Genomic DNA, 18103 nt, shown 5'->3' on the forward strand with positions numbered 1-18103 from the left:
CTGAGATAACTAAAGCTAGTTTATACAAAGGTAGGCACTTGCCTGGTTTTGTATCTATTCAGCTGTATCCTGGAAAAGATCAAAAGCACACATCTAAGTAAAATATGTGGATCTGTGCTTTTGTTTGCTTTGTAAACACCAAATCACAAAATGTTTGAGGTTGGCAGACACTTGTGGAGGCCATTTAGTCCAATTCTCCTGCTCAAACAAGGCTACTCATAGCCAGTTGTCCAGGTTCCTGTTCAGATGGCTTTTGAGTGTCTTCAGAAATGGATATTTCACAGCATCCTTGGGTAATCTGTGCCAGTGCTCAGTCACCCTCGCAGTACAAATGTGTTTATTGATTTCATAGGGAACCAAAGTGTTTCACTTTGTGTCCATTGTCTCTCGTCTTGTCACTGGGAACCACTGAAAAGAGCCTGGCTCCATGCTCCTTAGACTCTCCCTTCAGTTATTCGTACACACAGATGAGATCCCTCCTGAGCCTTCTCTTCTCCAGGCTGAAAAGTTCCAGGTCTTTGAGCTTTTCTTAATATGAGAGAAGCTCCAGACCATTAATCACCTTAGGAGCCATATACTGTGCTCTCTGCAGTATATCCATGTACATCTTGTACTGGGAAGCCCGGAACGGGACCCACCACTCCAGGTGTGGCCTCACCAGAGCTGAGTAGAGGGAAAAGCTCACTTCCCTTCATCTGCTGGCAAGACACCTTTTAATGCAGCTCAAGATACCACTAGCTTTCTTCCTATTTGGGCACATGGCCAGTTCATGTTTAACTTTGTGTCTACCAGGACCTCCAGCTGTTTGTCCCCCGGCCTGTACTCTGCCTGGGGCTGTTCCTGCCAAGGTGCAGTGCTTTGTGCTTTTCCTTGTTGAATTTTGAGAGGTTCCTGTAAGCCCATTTCTCCAGTCTGGCAAGGTTTATCTAGATGTTAGCACAGCCCTCTGGCATATCAACCTCTTCTCCCAGTTTGGTGTCACCTGCAAATATGCTCAGGGTACACTTTGCCCCATCACTCAGACGATACATGATACATGATGTTCTTCTCTTTGCAGCTGTCCTAGATCCCTCTTCATAAGGTCATGGACTGTCATAGCTAAGGACTTCATAAACTTAATAATGCTTCTGTACTACATTTCCAGAAATGTATGTGTGTCATGTTCCCTCTGTCATCCATCTAACTTCTCTGACACTATAGCTAGAGAAATTCATGAGAGTAATAACACCAAACAGCAGTTTTGGAATGTTTGCACTCCAAATGCAATTCAACTGCACTGTGATACAGACACTTCTCAGTAATGTCTTTCTATAAATTCAACTGTATAAGTTCTTGAACACCTTTAATGACCTTATTTACTTTCAGCTTCATTGACAGCCTCAGAGAAGTTGAACAGCACTGACTTTCCTTGCCTCAGAGGAGAAAACACCAATATCTAGATGAAGAGTAGTCCAGCATGTTGCAGTCCTGCTCCTTCAGTTACTTAGCATCAGCTCCTGATTCCCAATTAAGATGATAATCCTCACATTGCTGTAAAACAGGAGCACTACCACTAAAGCGGCTTGTAAGTCACCTGCCTGAGACTTGCATGAGGAAAGGAGAGGCAGACCTTTTACAAAGCACACTGCTAGCATGGGTAAAGTCCCATCCAGCAAGTTCTACTGCACGTAAAGATGCAGAAGGAACAGGATTTCCCTCTTTCTAGTGATATAGTGGCCAGCACAGACTTCCAGCATAAACCCCAAGTGGCTTTTCTTAACAAGGAGCAGCCCTCAGCCACTATGCCACATGCACAGTACATGCATATACATCCCTGGCCCACCCAGGGCATGTTTATTTTTGTTCACTTTCTGGGCCAGTGATATAAAAGTAAACAGGGGCATACAGATTTGATGGCTCTATACCATCAGAGGAAGGCATGGGCTTCTTCAGTACTAATTCCATCTTGATCTGGATTGAATACAGCCCAAAAGTATATATATATATATAGTATATTGAATACAGCCCAAAGATGCATTTGAAGTCATTACTTTCAAAGTGCTCTAGGTTAGAGCAATACCAATTAAAAAGTTCCAAAGGGCTTGGGAAATTATGAAATGTAAAACAGCAGTGAATGAGTAACTTACTGACCCAGCCTAATAAACTAGCTTCTTTGATGGATGATAAAAGAACTTTGAGGAACAGTGGTTTTAACTGCTCACAAGTTTTTATTATCACTAATTTAGCACTATCTCTGCTATTTCATTCTGACCCAATTACCAAAGGATCTTGCATGTGGCCTTCTGCACTTTCAGAATAGATAAAGTACCTTAAAATCTTTTTCTGACTTTGAAAATGTACATGGCTGCTTTCAGTTAACTCAGGGGAAAAATGCATCATGAAGAACAAGTACTTTATGTACTTCCTATATTACTAGCTTAAGTAATGCTGTGAGACAATTTAGGAATGCTGTTTATTGTTTTTTTTTTTTTTTTCAATTGAGTCAGTATATAAATTTAAAGCCTGAAGCAACTTTTTTGAGTAATGTTGTGTCTTGGATTACTATACACTTGGTGTAAAAAAAAAGAGCCCCAAATTTTACAGAATGAAATAATGGGACTACTCCCACATGAACAAAACTGCTTAACAAAATAGATAGACCTCAGTGTAGTCTGAAATGCAATTATTTCCTTAGATGTTATAAATTTATTCTTTGTAAATAACTGTCTAAATCATTAAATGATTCACATAATTTCTGCAAATCCACATTTAAGTAGCCATTTTCATATTATGCTTTGACACTTACTTGTTTGCTTGCATTCACTGGATGATCTGTCTCTTATTTGTAAGTTTTCAATGGCTGGGATTGTCTCAATTCTGCTTAGAACTGTCATGATCCAGTTGTATTTGAAACTGTTCATTACCATCCAGATAATAAATAATAACTGTCTGAAGCACTTAGCAGTTTTCCTTCAGAAATGTTAATATAAAAGAATAGACTCCCTTCCCAGAACTGCATGTTCTCTTTTCATTAGCCTTTCTAAAAACCACAAACCCTCAAATTCTAATTTTTCCTGAAGAGAAACAATACAAGTTTTAACTCATTTTTGTCTGAGTTCCCTTCCCCACTATGATCTGTTGTTAAAAGTAGAACAAACCAAAACAAACAATTACATTCCAATCTATTTTTTTTCTTTTAAATCACGTTTTACAATATGTGCATGCACGAATGCCATTAGTTTTTCAAGGTTATCTTGGGCTTTATACATCTGGGTTGGTGTGCCTGTGCAATACAACAGTGTAACTCCAGAGAATCATCTATTTTTAGAGGAGGATAATGACACCAGAACAATTCCTTCCAGGTAAGCATCACTAGCTCTAGGATGCAGCTGAATGGTGAGGAAGCATACAAGTAGCTGAGCAACTCTGTGCTACTTCCTCGGCTACACTGAGCTTTCTAACTTAAGAGACCAAAGTTACAAGAAATGAAAGTAGCGTGATGGTAATGGCTTGATTTTATTCTTGCATTTTCTTCAGAGCTTTGTAATTCATTTTGCTATCTTGTACATAGCAACTCTCTCTGCTCAGGTCTCAGTGCCCAGGGTTCACTTTTGTTTCCCACATCATACTGTGGAACATCATCTCTTGCAGAAACATGAGTGGGACAGAAAGCAAACATTTTCCTGGTATTTATACATGGCAGAAGAGTCTCTTGCATGCAGCATCATGTGAAAATTCCACAAATTGTAGCAGTTGGCTTGGTGGGGTATTTTTTCCCAATTATGGAACAACAGCTGGGCAATTGCATAGTTTTGATCTGGTATCAAGGAAAAGTACATTGCAGGAGTACTGTGAATTCTAAACTCATACTGGTTGTTCAGGAGGCTATACCTGCGCATTCACATTTTTAATCATTATCAAAAGTTATTTAAAAATCCCATCATTCAAAATCCCCCATTGTGTTACAGGCCATGATTTAGTGAACAAAAAAAAAAATCAAAATGCTGTCATAAAGCACTTTGAGAACCAAAGCTGAAAACTGCAATGTGGGAGACAGGGTGCCTGCAAACCATCTCAGTGAAGATTGCCATTAGCTGATGTCATGTGATCAGCCTGACCAAAATAACAACCCGAAGGCAGATGGATGCCTACTACCTGATTTATAGCATGTTAAGACTCAGCACTCAAAACTCTATCATCCCTGTCCTGGCACATTTAGCAGCCACTACATACCAGAACCTCTGCTATTGGTGCCAGTCCTTGGCACGAGGTTGTGAATGTGACCAGCTGTATCCTGAAATAAGTGTCCCTGCTGTTGGCCATCATGGGGCTGGAGAAATTTATAGTACTTACAAGGTACATGTGGATAGTTATAGTTGAGATGGGACAGATTTACAGTCACCCCCTGCAGTTAAGTTAGACACATTCTGTCTCATTTGCAGTGACATACACAGCTGACCCGGGTGTCACGCATGACAGCTGGCCCTGCAGAGAGCATGGCCTCCCTGCCTCCTGCAGAGTTCAAGTCTCCTCCACCATGAAGTTCCATAATGTATCCTGCTCCTTTGCTCTCCTTTTCCCATCCTCACTGATTGCAGCCTGTCTGAACATGTTTCTGCAGCAAAACTGGCATGAGGCTGAGTGAGGTGCCAAGCAAGGTGCTTCACAGAGGCAGCGTGACTGAGTCACAGGCTGAGCAGCCCAGCTTAGGGCAGGGCAACTGTTAAGTGCCTTGGGCACCCCTAAAGGCTTGTGGATTTTGTATTGTGCATATGAATATATCCTGTAATATTCTCTAGCTTTCATGCAGCACTGTTCAGCTGTAGCTTTTTGATGGCCGAATTTACTGCTGGTGTAAAATTCTGCTACTTTTTGAGAGATTACTACACAAGATGAATTTGGAGCTAGATCATGTTTTAAATGATGATCTCTTATTCCCTTTACTCCATGTACCCAGAAGCAGTGGAATGAACTTGCAAGTTAGGTATAGCAAACACAAATCAAAGGAAACAAAAATCAAGAGGAAAGTAGTGGCCTTATAATCAGAGCCCAGGGTTAGGAAATCTCAATTCTCAAGGCTTCCTGAAAAATTCCCTTTTCTTCCATGGGTCTCACAGAGAGGGATATTCTTAATCACTCTGCACAGCACCTTACTGCACTTACCCTTCTGACACTCACACATTTGTTTCACTGACTTTACTCCTTGTAATAAGGAGTTAACTCTGGTTGACTTTGTGAGCCTATGCTTGACTGAGGTCACAGTTTCTTGCTGTAAACAAGCTGCATTTCTATACTGAAAAGAAGAATTTAATTCAAGAACACTTGCTCCTGCAGTCTTCTCCCGTGGGAGGCAAGTGTGAGAAGGAATATCCCTTACAAAGTGTGTGGAGGCCGCTCTACTCAAGGGAAAGGTCAGGTTGTGGAGAGAGATTTCTCTTCTGATGAAGTGTATTTGCTGATAGGAGAACATGTTTTGACACATGAAGAAGGCACGTACCCTCCCAGGCAAATACCAATCTGCAGTTTGCAACAGGCCACTAGAATTTGACATAGAAGCTGCAGTAAAAATGTAATTGATTAAAAACCAACAGCAACCTTGTTACCCTGAACAGGGGCAAAGTCATTAACTACAAGCTGGTAGAGTTGTGGGGGAGAAGGGGGAAATCCTCACATTTTTCATTCACAGAATCACAGAAAGGGCAAGATGGGAAGGCACCAGAGCAGGTCATCCAATCCAACCTCCGTGTTCAAACAGCGTCATCCTACTGCACCTTGAGGGGAGACCTCATCACAGTCTACAACTTCTCACATGGTGGAGGGGCACGCACTGACCTCCTTTCTCTGGCAGCCAATGCCAGGACCTGAGGGAATGGCCTGAAGCTGTGTCAGGGGAGGTTCAGGTTGAGCATCTCAAAAAGGTTTTTCACCCAGAGGGTGGTCAAGCCCTGGGACAGGCTCCCCGGGGCAGCGGTCACAGCACCTAGCCTGATAGAAGCATCTGGACAATGTTCTCAGGTACATTATTTAACTCTTGGGGGTGTCCTTTGCAGGGTCAAGAGCTGCACTTCATTATCTTTGTGGGTCCTTTCCAGCTTAAGAGTACTCTGTGATTCTGCAAAAATGCATCCAGGTGGCTCTCCTTACTGTGCAGATATTGAAAGCACATTGGGGACGACCCAAACAGTGCTCTCAAAGGACCAGGCACTGAAGGTGCCGGCGCGACACACGTGTTGTGTATATGTGTGCCCACATCTGCCTGCTCATTCCAGCAGGTCACCACCCAAGGACCACCACAGTGGGGGCGGACAGGTGACCAAGCCCGCCCGACCCTGAAGCACGCTGAAAGACCGGACGAGGCCAGCGGGAGGCTGCGGACGCACGCCATTTCCCCCCGCAGGCAACGCGCGGCCGGGAGCGAGCCGCTTGTTACGAGGGAAGCACGGGCCACGCGCATGCGCCGCCACCGCTCCGGCCGCGTCCGCGGCCCGGGAGGAACGGGGCGGGCGGGGGAGCGGGCGCGCGCCGCCGTAGCTGCGCCTGCGCGGGCGGTTCCGGGGCGGGCGGAGCGGAGCCGAGCGGAGCCGTGGGTGGCCGCGGCCGTGCCCGGCGCTCTGCGTGCCGCTGCCGCGGGGCATGGTGAGCAAGGGGCCGCTGCTGCGCCTGCTGACCGCCATCAACCGCAGGAGGATGAAGCTGCTCATGGGGCTCGCCTTCGTCGCCTACGTCGCCTGTGAGTGAGCGGGGGTGGGGGCGGGTCTGGCACGGCTATTCATTGCCCATGGCACGGCGCCCCCCGTGCCCTCCGCCCGCCGTGAGGGAGAGGAGGAGGATGAGGAGCAAGATGTGGCGGCGGCACCTCCCGCACCCCGTTGCGCTGCCCGGTTGCGGGCGCGCCGCAGCGCGGCCCGGCGGGGCAGGGGCTCCCCGCGGGAGGCTCCGGGCGCGGGGCTCGGGTTCCTGCCCGCCGAAACTTTCCCGAGCGCGGCGGGCAGCCGTGCCGGGCGGCCCCGTCAGTCGTCGCTCCCCTGCCCGTCCCGAGGGCTTGCGGGGAGCGGTGCGGGCGGGACGTGGCTCAGGGAGCGTTTCCGCAGCCGCTCCTGTCCTCAGAGCGCGCTTTGTCCGCCCCGATCGCCACCTGGTAGCGGTGAGCAGCCCTCGGGGAAGTTTTTCCAGGGTAGGCCTCGTGTCTGGTTTTTGTAAAATCCTCCCAAGTCCTTTGGGGGCTAAATAAATGTTTGTTTATTAACTCAGCGCGTAGCTGGAGTCTTAAGAGCCAGGAGAGAGGCACAGAGGTACTTTAGAAAATCTTAGAACAGCCAGTGACGGGGATGTTTATGACTTCACTTACTAGCAGTGAGTCAGATAGATTTAAAATGGATTTAAAATGCTGTCCTGTCAGCTCTCTTCCCGTACTTGTTTTTTCTGTTGCAATTTTAACTTATTTTGTTTTAGCCTGTTTTGTTTTCAGACTCAGGTAGATTCTGTGTGGACAGCACGATACCTTGTCAGGTCAGGTAGGGAGCAAGCCATTCTCTTGAGGTATGAAGGCACATAGGTACAGGTGAGCTAGCTTTGGGGGTGAGTGTGTGCATCACATTTCAGAACCTCCCTTTGGGTTTGGGAAGGTGCAGAGGTACAACACAAGTGATTTTGTTAGAGGAGTGGCGTTTCCTACCACAGAAACGCAGCAATTCCCTTCATTACCATATGTTGTTGTCTTTACTGGACCTCACGATTTAGTTACTTCTGTTACCATTGAAGTTGTGTTTCAGCTCTGACTTTCAGGACAGTTTGTTTGTCCAAGTGACTTCAGGTCCCTTGCATCCTGACAGCTTAATGTCAGTTCTTATTTTGAAAGCTTACATGTTTTGCTAAGAATGATAGTTTTCAAAACTAAAGTTAATAGGCTGCTGTGAAAACTGGATTTGAGTGGCAGGTGATGTGGTCATTGGGACCTAGCTATTGATTGTATTCTCTGGATGGTAATTGACGTTTGCTTTCTAACTCTGTGACTGCTTGTTTTTTGGGGATTCAGAAAAAAAGTGGAGGAGGAGAGGGACTGCAGGTCAGTGTGGCAAAAAAGTGGCTTGAAAAGGCAATAAGTTGCAGTCTGATGGGAACATATTTTTTGCATATCAAACATGCTGTGCTTTCCCATCTTCTGACTAGAGATCAAAAGTGGTGACATCCTTCGGTATCAGCTGCATAGTATGGTATGGTAGCAGATGCCACTGCTCTGTCAGATTCTAGGGAGAATATTTTTTGTTTGCTTCTCTCAGAAGTGATTATTTATAATCCCATTCACCTACCCTAAAAGGGTACTCCTCACAATGTTACTGAATCATCACTACTCTCTGCTTGCAGTCAGATAATGCCTGACTGAAATAGCAGAGAATCTGAGAAAACTGAGCAGCTGGTGTAGGTGTATGTGCTGGCACTTCTTACATTCCTTCTTTCTAAAGTACTCTCCAAATGACTAAGTGTTTTTAGGCTGTGCACCTCCTTTCCATGAATTTCCATTCAGTATTAGGGCATGGGCAGTCAGACTTTGAGCACATTTTACAGGGAATTAAATAGTTGGCAAGGACATTATTTTTTTCTGGACTAGAGGATAGGACTTTTTAAATAGTGCCATTTTGTCAACCTGTGTGTGAAACCCTGAGCAAATGTTTTGGGAATGTAATTTAGAAAAATATCTTATTTCCTAGAAATCTTTTGCCTTTGAATGCAAATTGGTTACAAAGGTGCCCGAAGAACTTCTCTGTGCAAGTTTGCAAACTAGAGAAAGAACTTTTTGCATACAGTTGAAACACTGAGCTATTTCACTCTCAGGAGTCATTGAGTGGCTCTCTTGGTAGTTTCACACAGTGGTGGATGGCTGGGCTGTCTTCAGTATCACTGCTCCCCATCCATACAATGACTGAAATTCCTTTGTTATGTGCCAGATGAAGGAGCTGGTCTGGACTGAGATCACCCTTTTGTGTTAAATCTGTTTGACAGTGTGGGTATTCAACAGCTGTTTGGTTCCAGCTTCAGGAGGTGGTGCACAGTGGTAAAATGGGATAAAAGCTGCCAGTGCTGCTGGCAGTGTTGCCATCACATTTGCAGGTCTGCAATTAGGAGCCTGTCTCCGAAGGAGTCCTGTTTACTTTGAATGAAGTGCTGTCATGACATAAGACACACTGTTTAAGATCCCTGGAATTCCTTTATGGACTTCACTTGGTTCCCTAGTAGCACTTAGAGCCAGAAAGATCCTTACTTTGGATTTGAATTAAGGTAGTATTTGATGCCTCATTTCTGTAAGTCTAATTTATATTAGTTTTAAAAAATCATTTACTTGAAACATTGTGCTATGCATGCTGTATATGTATAAAAATAGAATTCAAAAGGAGCATTTCTATGTAGCAGGCAATTGAAAGCTGTTGTAACTTAAGCAACTGTTTCCTGGGAAAAGGAAGTGAATAAAGTATAAAATTTACCTTTACCTTTTCTGTAGTCCTGGGTGAAAGGGGTGATGTTGTTCCCCACCGCCCAGGTGATGAATTTAGAGATTCTGCAGCTAGCAAGCTGTCTGAATCACTCTGTAATATGTCTGACTGCTGCTCAATTTTTTTATTAATAATCTTCATAACTGACTTAGTTGACTCACCTTCAGTGCTGTCTTCTTCTGTGAACATTGCATGACTATACTGTGCTACATATAGTGGGAAACCTTGCCCAGAGACTGAGTTTGCATTGCCCTTTTAAAGGGAAAAAGTCTTCTGCTCCAACTTTCCTCTGATTTAACCCCCAGCAAAATAGTGCAGGAGTGCTAATGCTAACCAAAGTGGGGTGGAGGGGTGTGTGGAGGTGGACTGAAACCAATTCTTTCAGTCATGAGCTCCACTTATATCATCTTGAATAAGTGGTTATGAAACCACAGCTTCAGAACGTGAGGTGGTTATGAACAGAAGTGAAGTGGGTTTAATTGATTTTAGTTGTCTGTAATGAGAAATGTAGACAGATCATAAAAGAGCAGAGAATTAAATTAATAATGTTAAAAAACTTCATCACACTATGAATAACTTATATGCAAGCTGAGAGTGTTCCTCTCTTTTTAAAAATCTGTGTGTTGGGATGTCAATAGACAGACACCTTAAACTCACTCCCTTGGAAGTTTTGAGTGTGTATTCAGCTTTATATGGACGTGCAACCATGCTTCAGTGGTACTGCCTTTGCAGAATCAGAACCTATTTGAGTTGTTGGAAATACACTTAGAATCTTGTACCCAGGCTTTAAAGACCAGATCATCAGTCTGCGTGGTTTGCTTTAATCTTGATGCTACTGTAAATAATCTTCTGATGTATGACAGGGCAGTTGCATGTTCTTAATGAAAAAGTTAAGAGCTCTATTTCTGGTAAAGTAGAACAGTTCTCTTTACTCATTTGTAGATCAAATGGTTCTCAGGAAGTATATCAGCAGGCTTGTTCCTTTTCCAAGGGGAAAATGGAATAGTAGGGTGCTGTCATGAGATCCAAGCTTAAGACCTCATTTCCTTTGTAAGATAAGTTATAGCACAGCTATTAGAACAACTTAAAAATGAAATGTCAAAATAATGTGAGGGAAGTACATCCTGTAGTATAGTGGCTTGACTTTTCACAACATTGTTAGTTTCCATGGTTGTTATGCTTTGTTTTATAGGATTAGCCATTTGTTTTTGTCAGATTTTCATCAGCTAGGAAGAATACAATGTTCTCTTCTCAAAATATCGAGGTGTGAGTGAGCTTTTCAGTTTGAATCTTACCAGCCCCTTGCGTGCTGTTTGTCTTGCATATGTTCAAAACGAAGATTAAATGTTACTTAATGTTTTGTTTTGATAAGCTTTTACTTCCACTTTTCATAATAGAAGAGCAGTTATCAAGTTGGTCCTTCCCTATTGCTTCAGGCTGTTTCAGTGTTATTCAGTATCAGAAATCTTCCTTTTCCAGCCATTTTTTAACTAGATGTCAGGATTGGTTGGCCATGGAGGAGTTCAAAATGGTTGTGTAGGACATCAGGCTTGCTGGCAAGCAACTTGATTCAGCAAGTTGCCTTTCGTTTGTGGGTTTGTGCAGATAAGTTCACTGTCGTAACAGCTTCCAGTTCCCTGCTCATCAGGCTTGCAACTAGCTGTACTCGTGTAGCTTATGAAAATTTGTTCATGCTTCAGTTGTTTATCAGAATAGATGGACTCTGACTATGCCTTGCTAGCCATGATGTTCTAAAACAATTTTTGGCATCCTGGAGAAATTAATCTTACGGTTCCTCTCTTACCTCCATTTAATATTTAATCTTTAATATTTTACCTCCACTTGGTATTTATCTCTTCTACAGCATGTTCAGGAGACAGCCCTGTCATCATTCCACTCAAGGACAAATACTCTTAGGGCTTTCACCTTCTTTACCCTCTGTTTTTGCAAAGGGGAATATTTCTCGACATTTATATTGCTTGTTTCTTTTTTCTAAGGTTGGTTGACCAAAGCAGAGTTTGGTCGAAACTGGTAGTTTTCAGGGAGAGGAGGGGGTTATTGCATCAATTTACCTGAAGGGATTTGTGGAAGGTAGCTGGGAAAAGTGAGTTTGTTTCTGTTACAGTGCTGACCATTGGAACATTCTGTGAGTCCACTGAAAACAATCTTAGCTATCAACAGATGAGTCAGTGGACGAGCAGTGGTAAAGAATGATATGCTGAAGATATGAGTCGGGAAGGAGTAGTAACAGTGAACAGAGAATTGGAAAAAAGACTTAATAGAAAATTTCAAGAGAATTTTCCATCTGGGAAACTAAGAACAAAATTCAGTCATAAAGTGATGATGCTAATTGAAATGTAAAAAAAAGTACCCTTGGCTACCTTCCCATGCAGTATGAAGCTCCATTACCTCTTGTAAAGAAACAACATTATGCAAATTTTCTATGTCACAGCTGTAGGAGAGTATTGGCTTGCCAAGATTTAAGCTTTTGCTCTTAAGAGGGAGTGGAGAAATTTCTTGGTGATTGTGTTGCCTTTGTTTTGCTAGTTGATGACTAGCTGAAGTGTTGACATAGAGTGGCAATGGTGCTGTCCAAGATACAAGATGTCCAAGATACATCTTTCCCTTAGCAAACCCTATGTCTTTGTGTCTAGGATGCTTCTCATGTGGGAAAAGCTACAGTTCCTATCTGCTGTCTTTGATTTGAGGCAGGAACTTTACTGTTGAGCAAGGCATCAGTTTGGGAGATGCAACAAGAACTATTTGCCATACAGAGATCTGTGTAGACTTTCCAGGGGTGTATTTTTTCCAAAATCTTTTTTAATATTCAAGTTGTTGTACTTTCCCCAAAGGCATAATCATAAACTTCCTTCAGTAAGGTGGATTTTTTAAATACAAAGTTATGATTAATAATCGTATGTTGTTATCTCCACTAATATTGCAAAATACTCTCATCAGTAAAATAATTCTCTAAAGAAAATTAACACACTGCTGGAATTACAGATGAACTACAGTTGAGAGGATTTATTCTTATATAATCAAGACTATAGCTCATCAGTAAAATAATTCTCTAAAGAAAATTAACACACTGCTGGAATTACAGATGAACTACAGTTGAGAGGATTTTTTATTCTTATATAATCAAGACTATAAAAGGTGATTTGAAATATATTGGCCAAATCATAAAATGGTTTGCATTGGATGAGACCTTTAAAGATCATCTAATCCAGTCCCCCACTACCCTGGTGGGATGTTCTACATCTTTCAGTAGAACAGGTTGCTTAGACTCCTGTCCAGCCTCACATTGTTTACAGGTGTGGGCCATCCAAAACTTTTCTGGGCAACCTGTTACAGGCTTGCCACTCTCATAGTAAAGAATTGCTTCCTTGCATCTTACTTAAACCTACTGTCTTTCAGGCTAGCACCATTGCCTCATAAGGGTCCTGTCACTACAGGCCTTGCTAGAAAGCTTTTCCTCATTGTTCTTATAAGCCCCTTTTAAGTAAGTCACAGTAAGGTCTCTTCAGAGCCTTCTCTTTTCCAGGCTCTTCTAGCCAGCTCTCTCAGACAGTCCTCATAAGAGAGGTGTTTTATCCCTCTGATGATGGGTTGTGGCCCTCCTCTGGACCCTCTCTAACAAGTCAATGTGTTTCTTGTCCTGGGAGCCCGAGAGCTGTATGCAAGTGTCTCATGAGAGTGGAGTGGAGAGGAAGAATCACCTCAGTTGACATGGTGACCACACTTCTTTTTGTGCTGCCCAGTGTTTTTGATTTGTTTTCTGAGCTGAAAGTGTGTGTTGCCATTTCATGTCCAAATTTTCCACCAGTACCCCCAGGACCTTCTTGACAGGGCTGCTCTCAGTCGTCTTGTAACTCAGTGTGTACTGATACTGGTGGTTGCTCCAACCCAGGTGCAAGGCCTTGCACTTGCCTTGAACTTCAAAAGGTTCATGTTTTCCCACTCCTTAAGCTTGTCATTGTCCCTCTGGATGGCATCGCTTCCCTCAATACACTTACCAGCTCAGTGTTGTCTGCGACTTGCTGGGGATGCGCTCAGTGCTGTGTCTGTGTCATTAATGGAGATACTGAGCAGTACTGATCCCAGTGCACCCCCCTGATGGACACCAGATTTTACTGATCTCCCTTTGGGCACTGAGTCCTGGGTGCAGCCACCCAGCTGCCATTGCTTGAGAAGTCCATCAAAGTAATATTTCTGCAATTTAGCTACAAGGTGTTGTGTGGGAAATAATAGTTTCCTAAAGAAAAGAATTGTTCTCTTTATTATTTCTTTATTATTAAATATGTAAAGTAATTAAATCAAAACTTTAATGCAATTGTATTAAAAAGCATTTAATGGTTTCCCTTTGCATGTTCTCTCTTTTTGTCAGGTTTGAGTCTGGAAACTGAAACCTTATTTCTTCTAGGAGACTGAAGTTATTGAGTGACTGTGGAGAGTCAGATTTAAGAAAAAAAAAAACAAAAACAAACAAACCCTTTTTTAATGCTGTTGCATCTCTCTGAAATTGAGAGTTTGACTTGAAGCAATTCACATTGGATTTTCAGAGCATATGAGTTTGCTCTAAAAATTCTGGTTATGACTGTATATCAATTCATATAATTCCTGCATGCTGTATTTGTAACAAATACCATCTTGTAATCTCTATTTTGAGGAGCAGAAGTTGAAAGGTGAGCAATACAGGGAAAAATCCCAGTGCTTTTGGCTAAATCTATTTAGAGAAAAGTTTGTGTAAGTGTTTCTTTAACAGTGTTCTGAAAATGCAAACAATAAAGCATTTGGGAAAGAATATTGTTTTAAAAGAGATTGCATCTGATTTTGGTACAGTTGGAACTCTACATGACAGTTTTGCTTTTTAAAACATCTGTTTTAAAATATATGTGATGCTGAAACTAGTGATGTCACTAATAATTTCAGATTGAATGTATATTACTGTTGAGGGCCTGTGGTAGTGTGTGACTTGATTTTAATGTCATTTAAAGAAACCCAGAGAGGAGGGATAAAGATACAGCCTTCTTTTGAGATTGTGTTTTTTCCCACCTTCAGGTTGTGACAGTGTTGTTTTTCTGGTTCCTCAGCCTATTGTGGATGAGTTAATTATGGCATGCAAGGTTCTCTTAGTGTAGTAATCTGTATTTGATAGAAACCTGTACAAAAAGTATTATTGCAGATGACAAATTCAAAGGATATTTAGATGAAAACATATGTTCTATTCCTATGTTCTGAGGATCTGGAAAGATAACACTTGCCTGCTATGAAATGCAGCTGGTCAGAGTTAAAAGTCTGACTGTGATATTGAAGTGTCCATTTCATAGTAGATGCTCAGCAAAACCCCAGCTAAATACTTGGGATTTCTATTGTATTTTTCAAGTGTGATTTAACAGATTTTATATTTTGTGTTGTTGTGGTGTGAGGCTGTTTTTTTTGTTTGGGTTTTTTTGTTTGTTTGTTTTTTGTTTTTGTTTGTTTGGGGATTTTTTTGTTTGTTTGTTTTTTACTTATTTTTGTTTGGGTTTTTTTGTTTGTTTGTTTTTTGTTTTTGTTTGTTTGGGGATTTTCTTGTTTGTTTGTTTTTTACTTCAAGTAGGCATGGTTGGTTTGTATCCAAAGGATAGCTCCTGGACTATTCCTTTACTGACAGTATCCCAGTCATTGCAGTCCTCTGCATTCAGCATCATTTCAGAACAGGGCTTCTCTAGAAAAACTAAACAAACTTTTAAATTTCCAGGAATGTAAATACATTCAGTAGGAACAAAATCAACACCAAATTCTTTACTCATATATGACTAATTGCCTTTAAGAGAGGTTTGAGAAGTCTTGAAAACCGACAACAATTTTACTGTAAGACTGTGCCTGCCACGTAGTTACAGCTTAATCTCAGTGGCTGGGGAAAGAAATAGAAAAGCATTTGGGTTTTGTACAAACCCTGAGGGATTAATATTTAGTCAGATAAATGTAAATACCTCTTTAATAAAAATACTGTGATTAGAGCATTAAGAAACCTTTTTTTCCTTTCCTCTAAAAGAGCTCTTTTAGAGAGTTCTTCATCATTTCAGTGCAAGGCATGATGTCTTTCTGTGGAAGCCTTCACTTTAAAGTGTAATGTCTGTGGAAATTGTTAGTGACTAATGTACTTTACTCTTCATGGTACTTGCAATTAATCCTTGCAAAAATGCTGCAATAAAAATTATTTCATTATTTTATGAAAAGGATGCAAAGGGGAAAAAACACCTCAAAACAGATAGGTGTAGTCCTATTTTTGCTCCTCCTACAGGCCATTAAAACAAGCTACAACAATTCAGATATTCTGCTCACTCCCCTATTGCCAATTTATTATGATGTTAATCAGTCATTGGGTGAGGTTTAAAATCAGTCTTTGGAAGAAGTAGAACCCTGGTCTCCTTCTCTTGTAGGTGAGTGTCTTAATTGTTAGGTTACAAGTCATGCTTCTGTCTAGTCCAATGAATCATGAATTCTTCTCTGCACAGTTTCAGTAGATGGCAGGAAGACTATGTTTATGAATGCTTTCTAGTTGGATGAGTTGGAAGTTCTTCACAGAGGATGTTCTGTGTGGCTGTGGGGGGTGAGGATGTTAAATCTCTACAGTCTGAGAATTGGCACAGGACTATTATCCTGGATTAATACATTTTGGCTTAAAAGATTTGGCTTTAGACTTGAATTTTTAAAACTGACTTTTACTGTGAGGTTCTGGGTTGTGTTACTGTTTGCTCAAATTTGGTCCATTAGGAGTCTCATGCTTTTGAAAGCTGGGTTTGTGTAGTGCCTGATTCATGACCTTGCTGATGTGGAAGGTTTTTTTAACCATCTGTGTTTGAGAGTTTGGGGACTGAACTTGATGGGCCTATCACTGGTTTTGTGATGCCTGTAAGGATTTTCATCTTGAATTTAGGCTTGTAGTTTTTATCATTCGGCTTGTGGATTTGGACCTACTTACCTCTATGTTTCCATCATTCTTGCTTGAATGTCAAACCAGCCTTGACTTAACCTTTAGGGCAGGGAAATCCTCTGTGAGCCAGTTGTGCTTCTGGTTCTGCTGCTGGGTAAGCCTGTTATATAAACAGCTGTGTATTTGGAAGGAAAACAGCCAAACCTTATTTCCACTCTTGTACAAAAGTATTAGCTCTGATCCCTTCAACTTTGCTATAAGCTCCATGTGAGCACCAGTAGCCAAAGAGATCCTTTTTAGAATTGTGCATTCAGATCCTTTATAAGGGCAGTCAGTATGTTGGAAGTGAGATTTTGCAACATCTCTCTACACATGAGAGACTTCAGGGTTCTTCTGATCTCTCTGGGTGATAGTTCCTGTGTGGTTAATTTTGCAATTTTTGAATTTTTTTTTTTCCTTTTCAGTGGTACCCAATACGTTTCGTAAAAGTTTAATGGGAGGTCATTTGCTCCTACAGAACTGAGATATCAAAAACAGTGTTTCTGGAAGGATGTGAATGCCTTTTTGTGCTTCCCTTCCCTGCTGTGGACACTGAGCACACACAAGTCACATTTTTCTTTAGGAAGCCAGTTCTTTGTATGCAATGTGGCTTCACTTCATTTGTTGTCTTTGCAACAAAATTGGGAGGGTGGTATTTGTTGCAGCTGACAACTCCTTTTTTTCTTTTTCTTCTGTTAATTCCTACATCACCAGCTAAACCCAGATGCTTCCTGCCACTACATAACCACTTACATTATTTGTATGGATTTCTCTAACTGGAGAATTCTGTACCTGTAACTGCCAGATTGTCATCACTCATTAAAAGAATTGTGTTATCATACATAATTCTAAAATCCTAGCCAGAGGGTAAATAGCTTGAATTTAACTATGCTCAAAGCTGTATCTTGTTTTCACCACATTAAATTTACTTTATCTAGTTAACACAAAATCCAGGTTATTTAAAAATTCAGTTGGATTTTATGTGTCTTTTGTTCTAATATAATAAAGCATCCCTCTCTTTTCCCCAGAAGATGACAGGTGGTTTTATGGTATCACCACAGATAACACAGAGCTCTCCTACAGCTTATTTCTTAGTCTGTCATGGATTCTTTTGAATTACTCGTGAATTACTCAGCAGCACTCAGCACTTAAAAACAGTTCAGTAGCTTTCCCATCCCCTGAAGGCTAGAACAACTGCATTACTGAATCCTAATTTGTGTCCTCCCCACTCCTCCTTCCTCGGAATGTTTAATTTCTCCTGTCTGGGAGGTGCCTGTGACTGTAGCATTGTTTTTTGTTTTGTTTCTGTAACACCTCATCGCCTGCTTGAGCTCATTGAGTAATAGTGATGGAAATGTATGTGCAAAGCCTAAAGGTAGGCAAAATACTTTACAGCTTACAAAATCTGTGGACAGTTGAGAAGTTTTCTGTATGTATGGTTATACTGCATATAGGCTACTCCCTAAGACCCAGTGTAATTTGGTCCTTAGCTTGAGCCTTGTCTTTTAAAGAGCAACTCCAGAATGATTTTCTGGAGATGTTAGGAATATATTTCCTGTGTTGCCTGTTTTGCAAAATCCCTTACATAACTATTCCATGTTAACCTTGTTTGTCTTGATGATGTGAAGTTGTCAAGTGTTCCTTGTCATTGTAGCCTGGTTTACAGCTTCTAATT

The 18103-nt window shown here is 41.6% G+C and overlaps 1 protein-coding gene across 2 annotated transcripts in view; it reads left to right on the top strand.

Annotated features, from left to right (window-relative positions):
- The first annotated feature begins 6529 nt into the window (after positions 1-6529).
- The window catches only part of UXS1 (UDP-glucuronate decarboxylase 1), a 56420-nt gene continuing 44846 nt past the window's right edge, over positions 6530-18103 (top strand). Inside the window, exon 1 of one of the 2 annotated variants that reach the window (XM_041468520.1) lies at positions 6530-6709. In XM_041468520.1, the coding sequence (XP_041324454.1) occupies positions 6613-6709 (97 nt within the window). In that variant the 5' untranslated portion in view covers positions 6530-6612. The remainder of the gene's footprint in view (positions 6710-18103) is intronic. The other variant, XM_041468521.1, reaches the window with a different exon arrangement.

The sequence above is a fragment of the Pyrgilauda ruficollis genome, unplaced genomic scaffold (assembly GCF_017590135.1).
Source record: "Pyrgilauda ruficollis isolate IOZ18807 unplaced genomic scaffold, ASM1759013v1 scaffold22, whole genome shotgun sequence".
Lineage (NCBI taxonomy): Eukaryota > Metazoa > Chordata > Aves > Passeriformes > Passeridae > Pyrgilauda > Pyrgilauda ruficollis.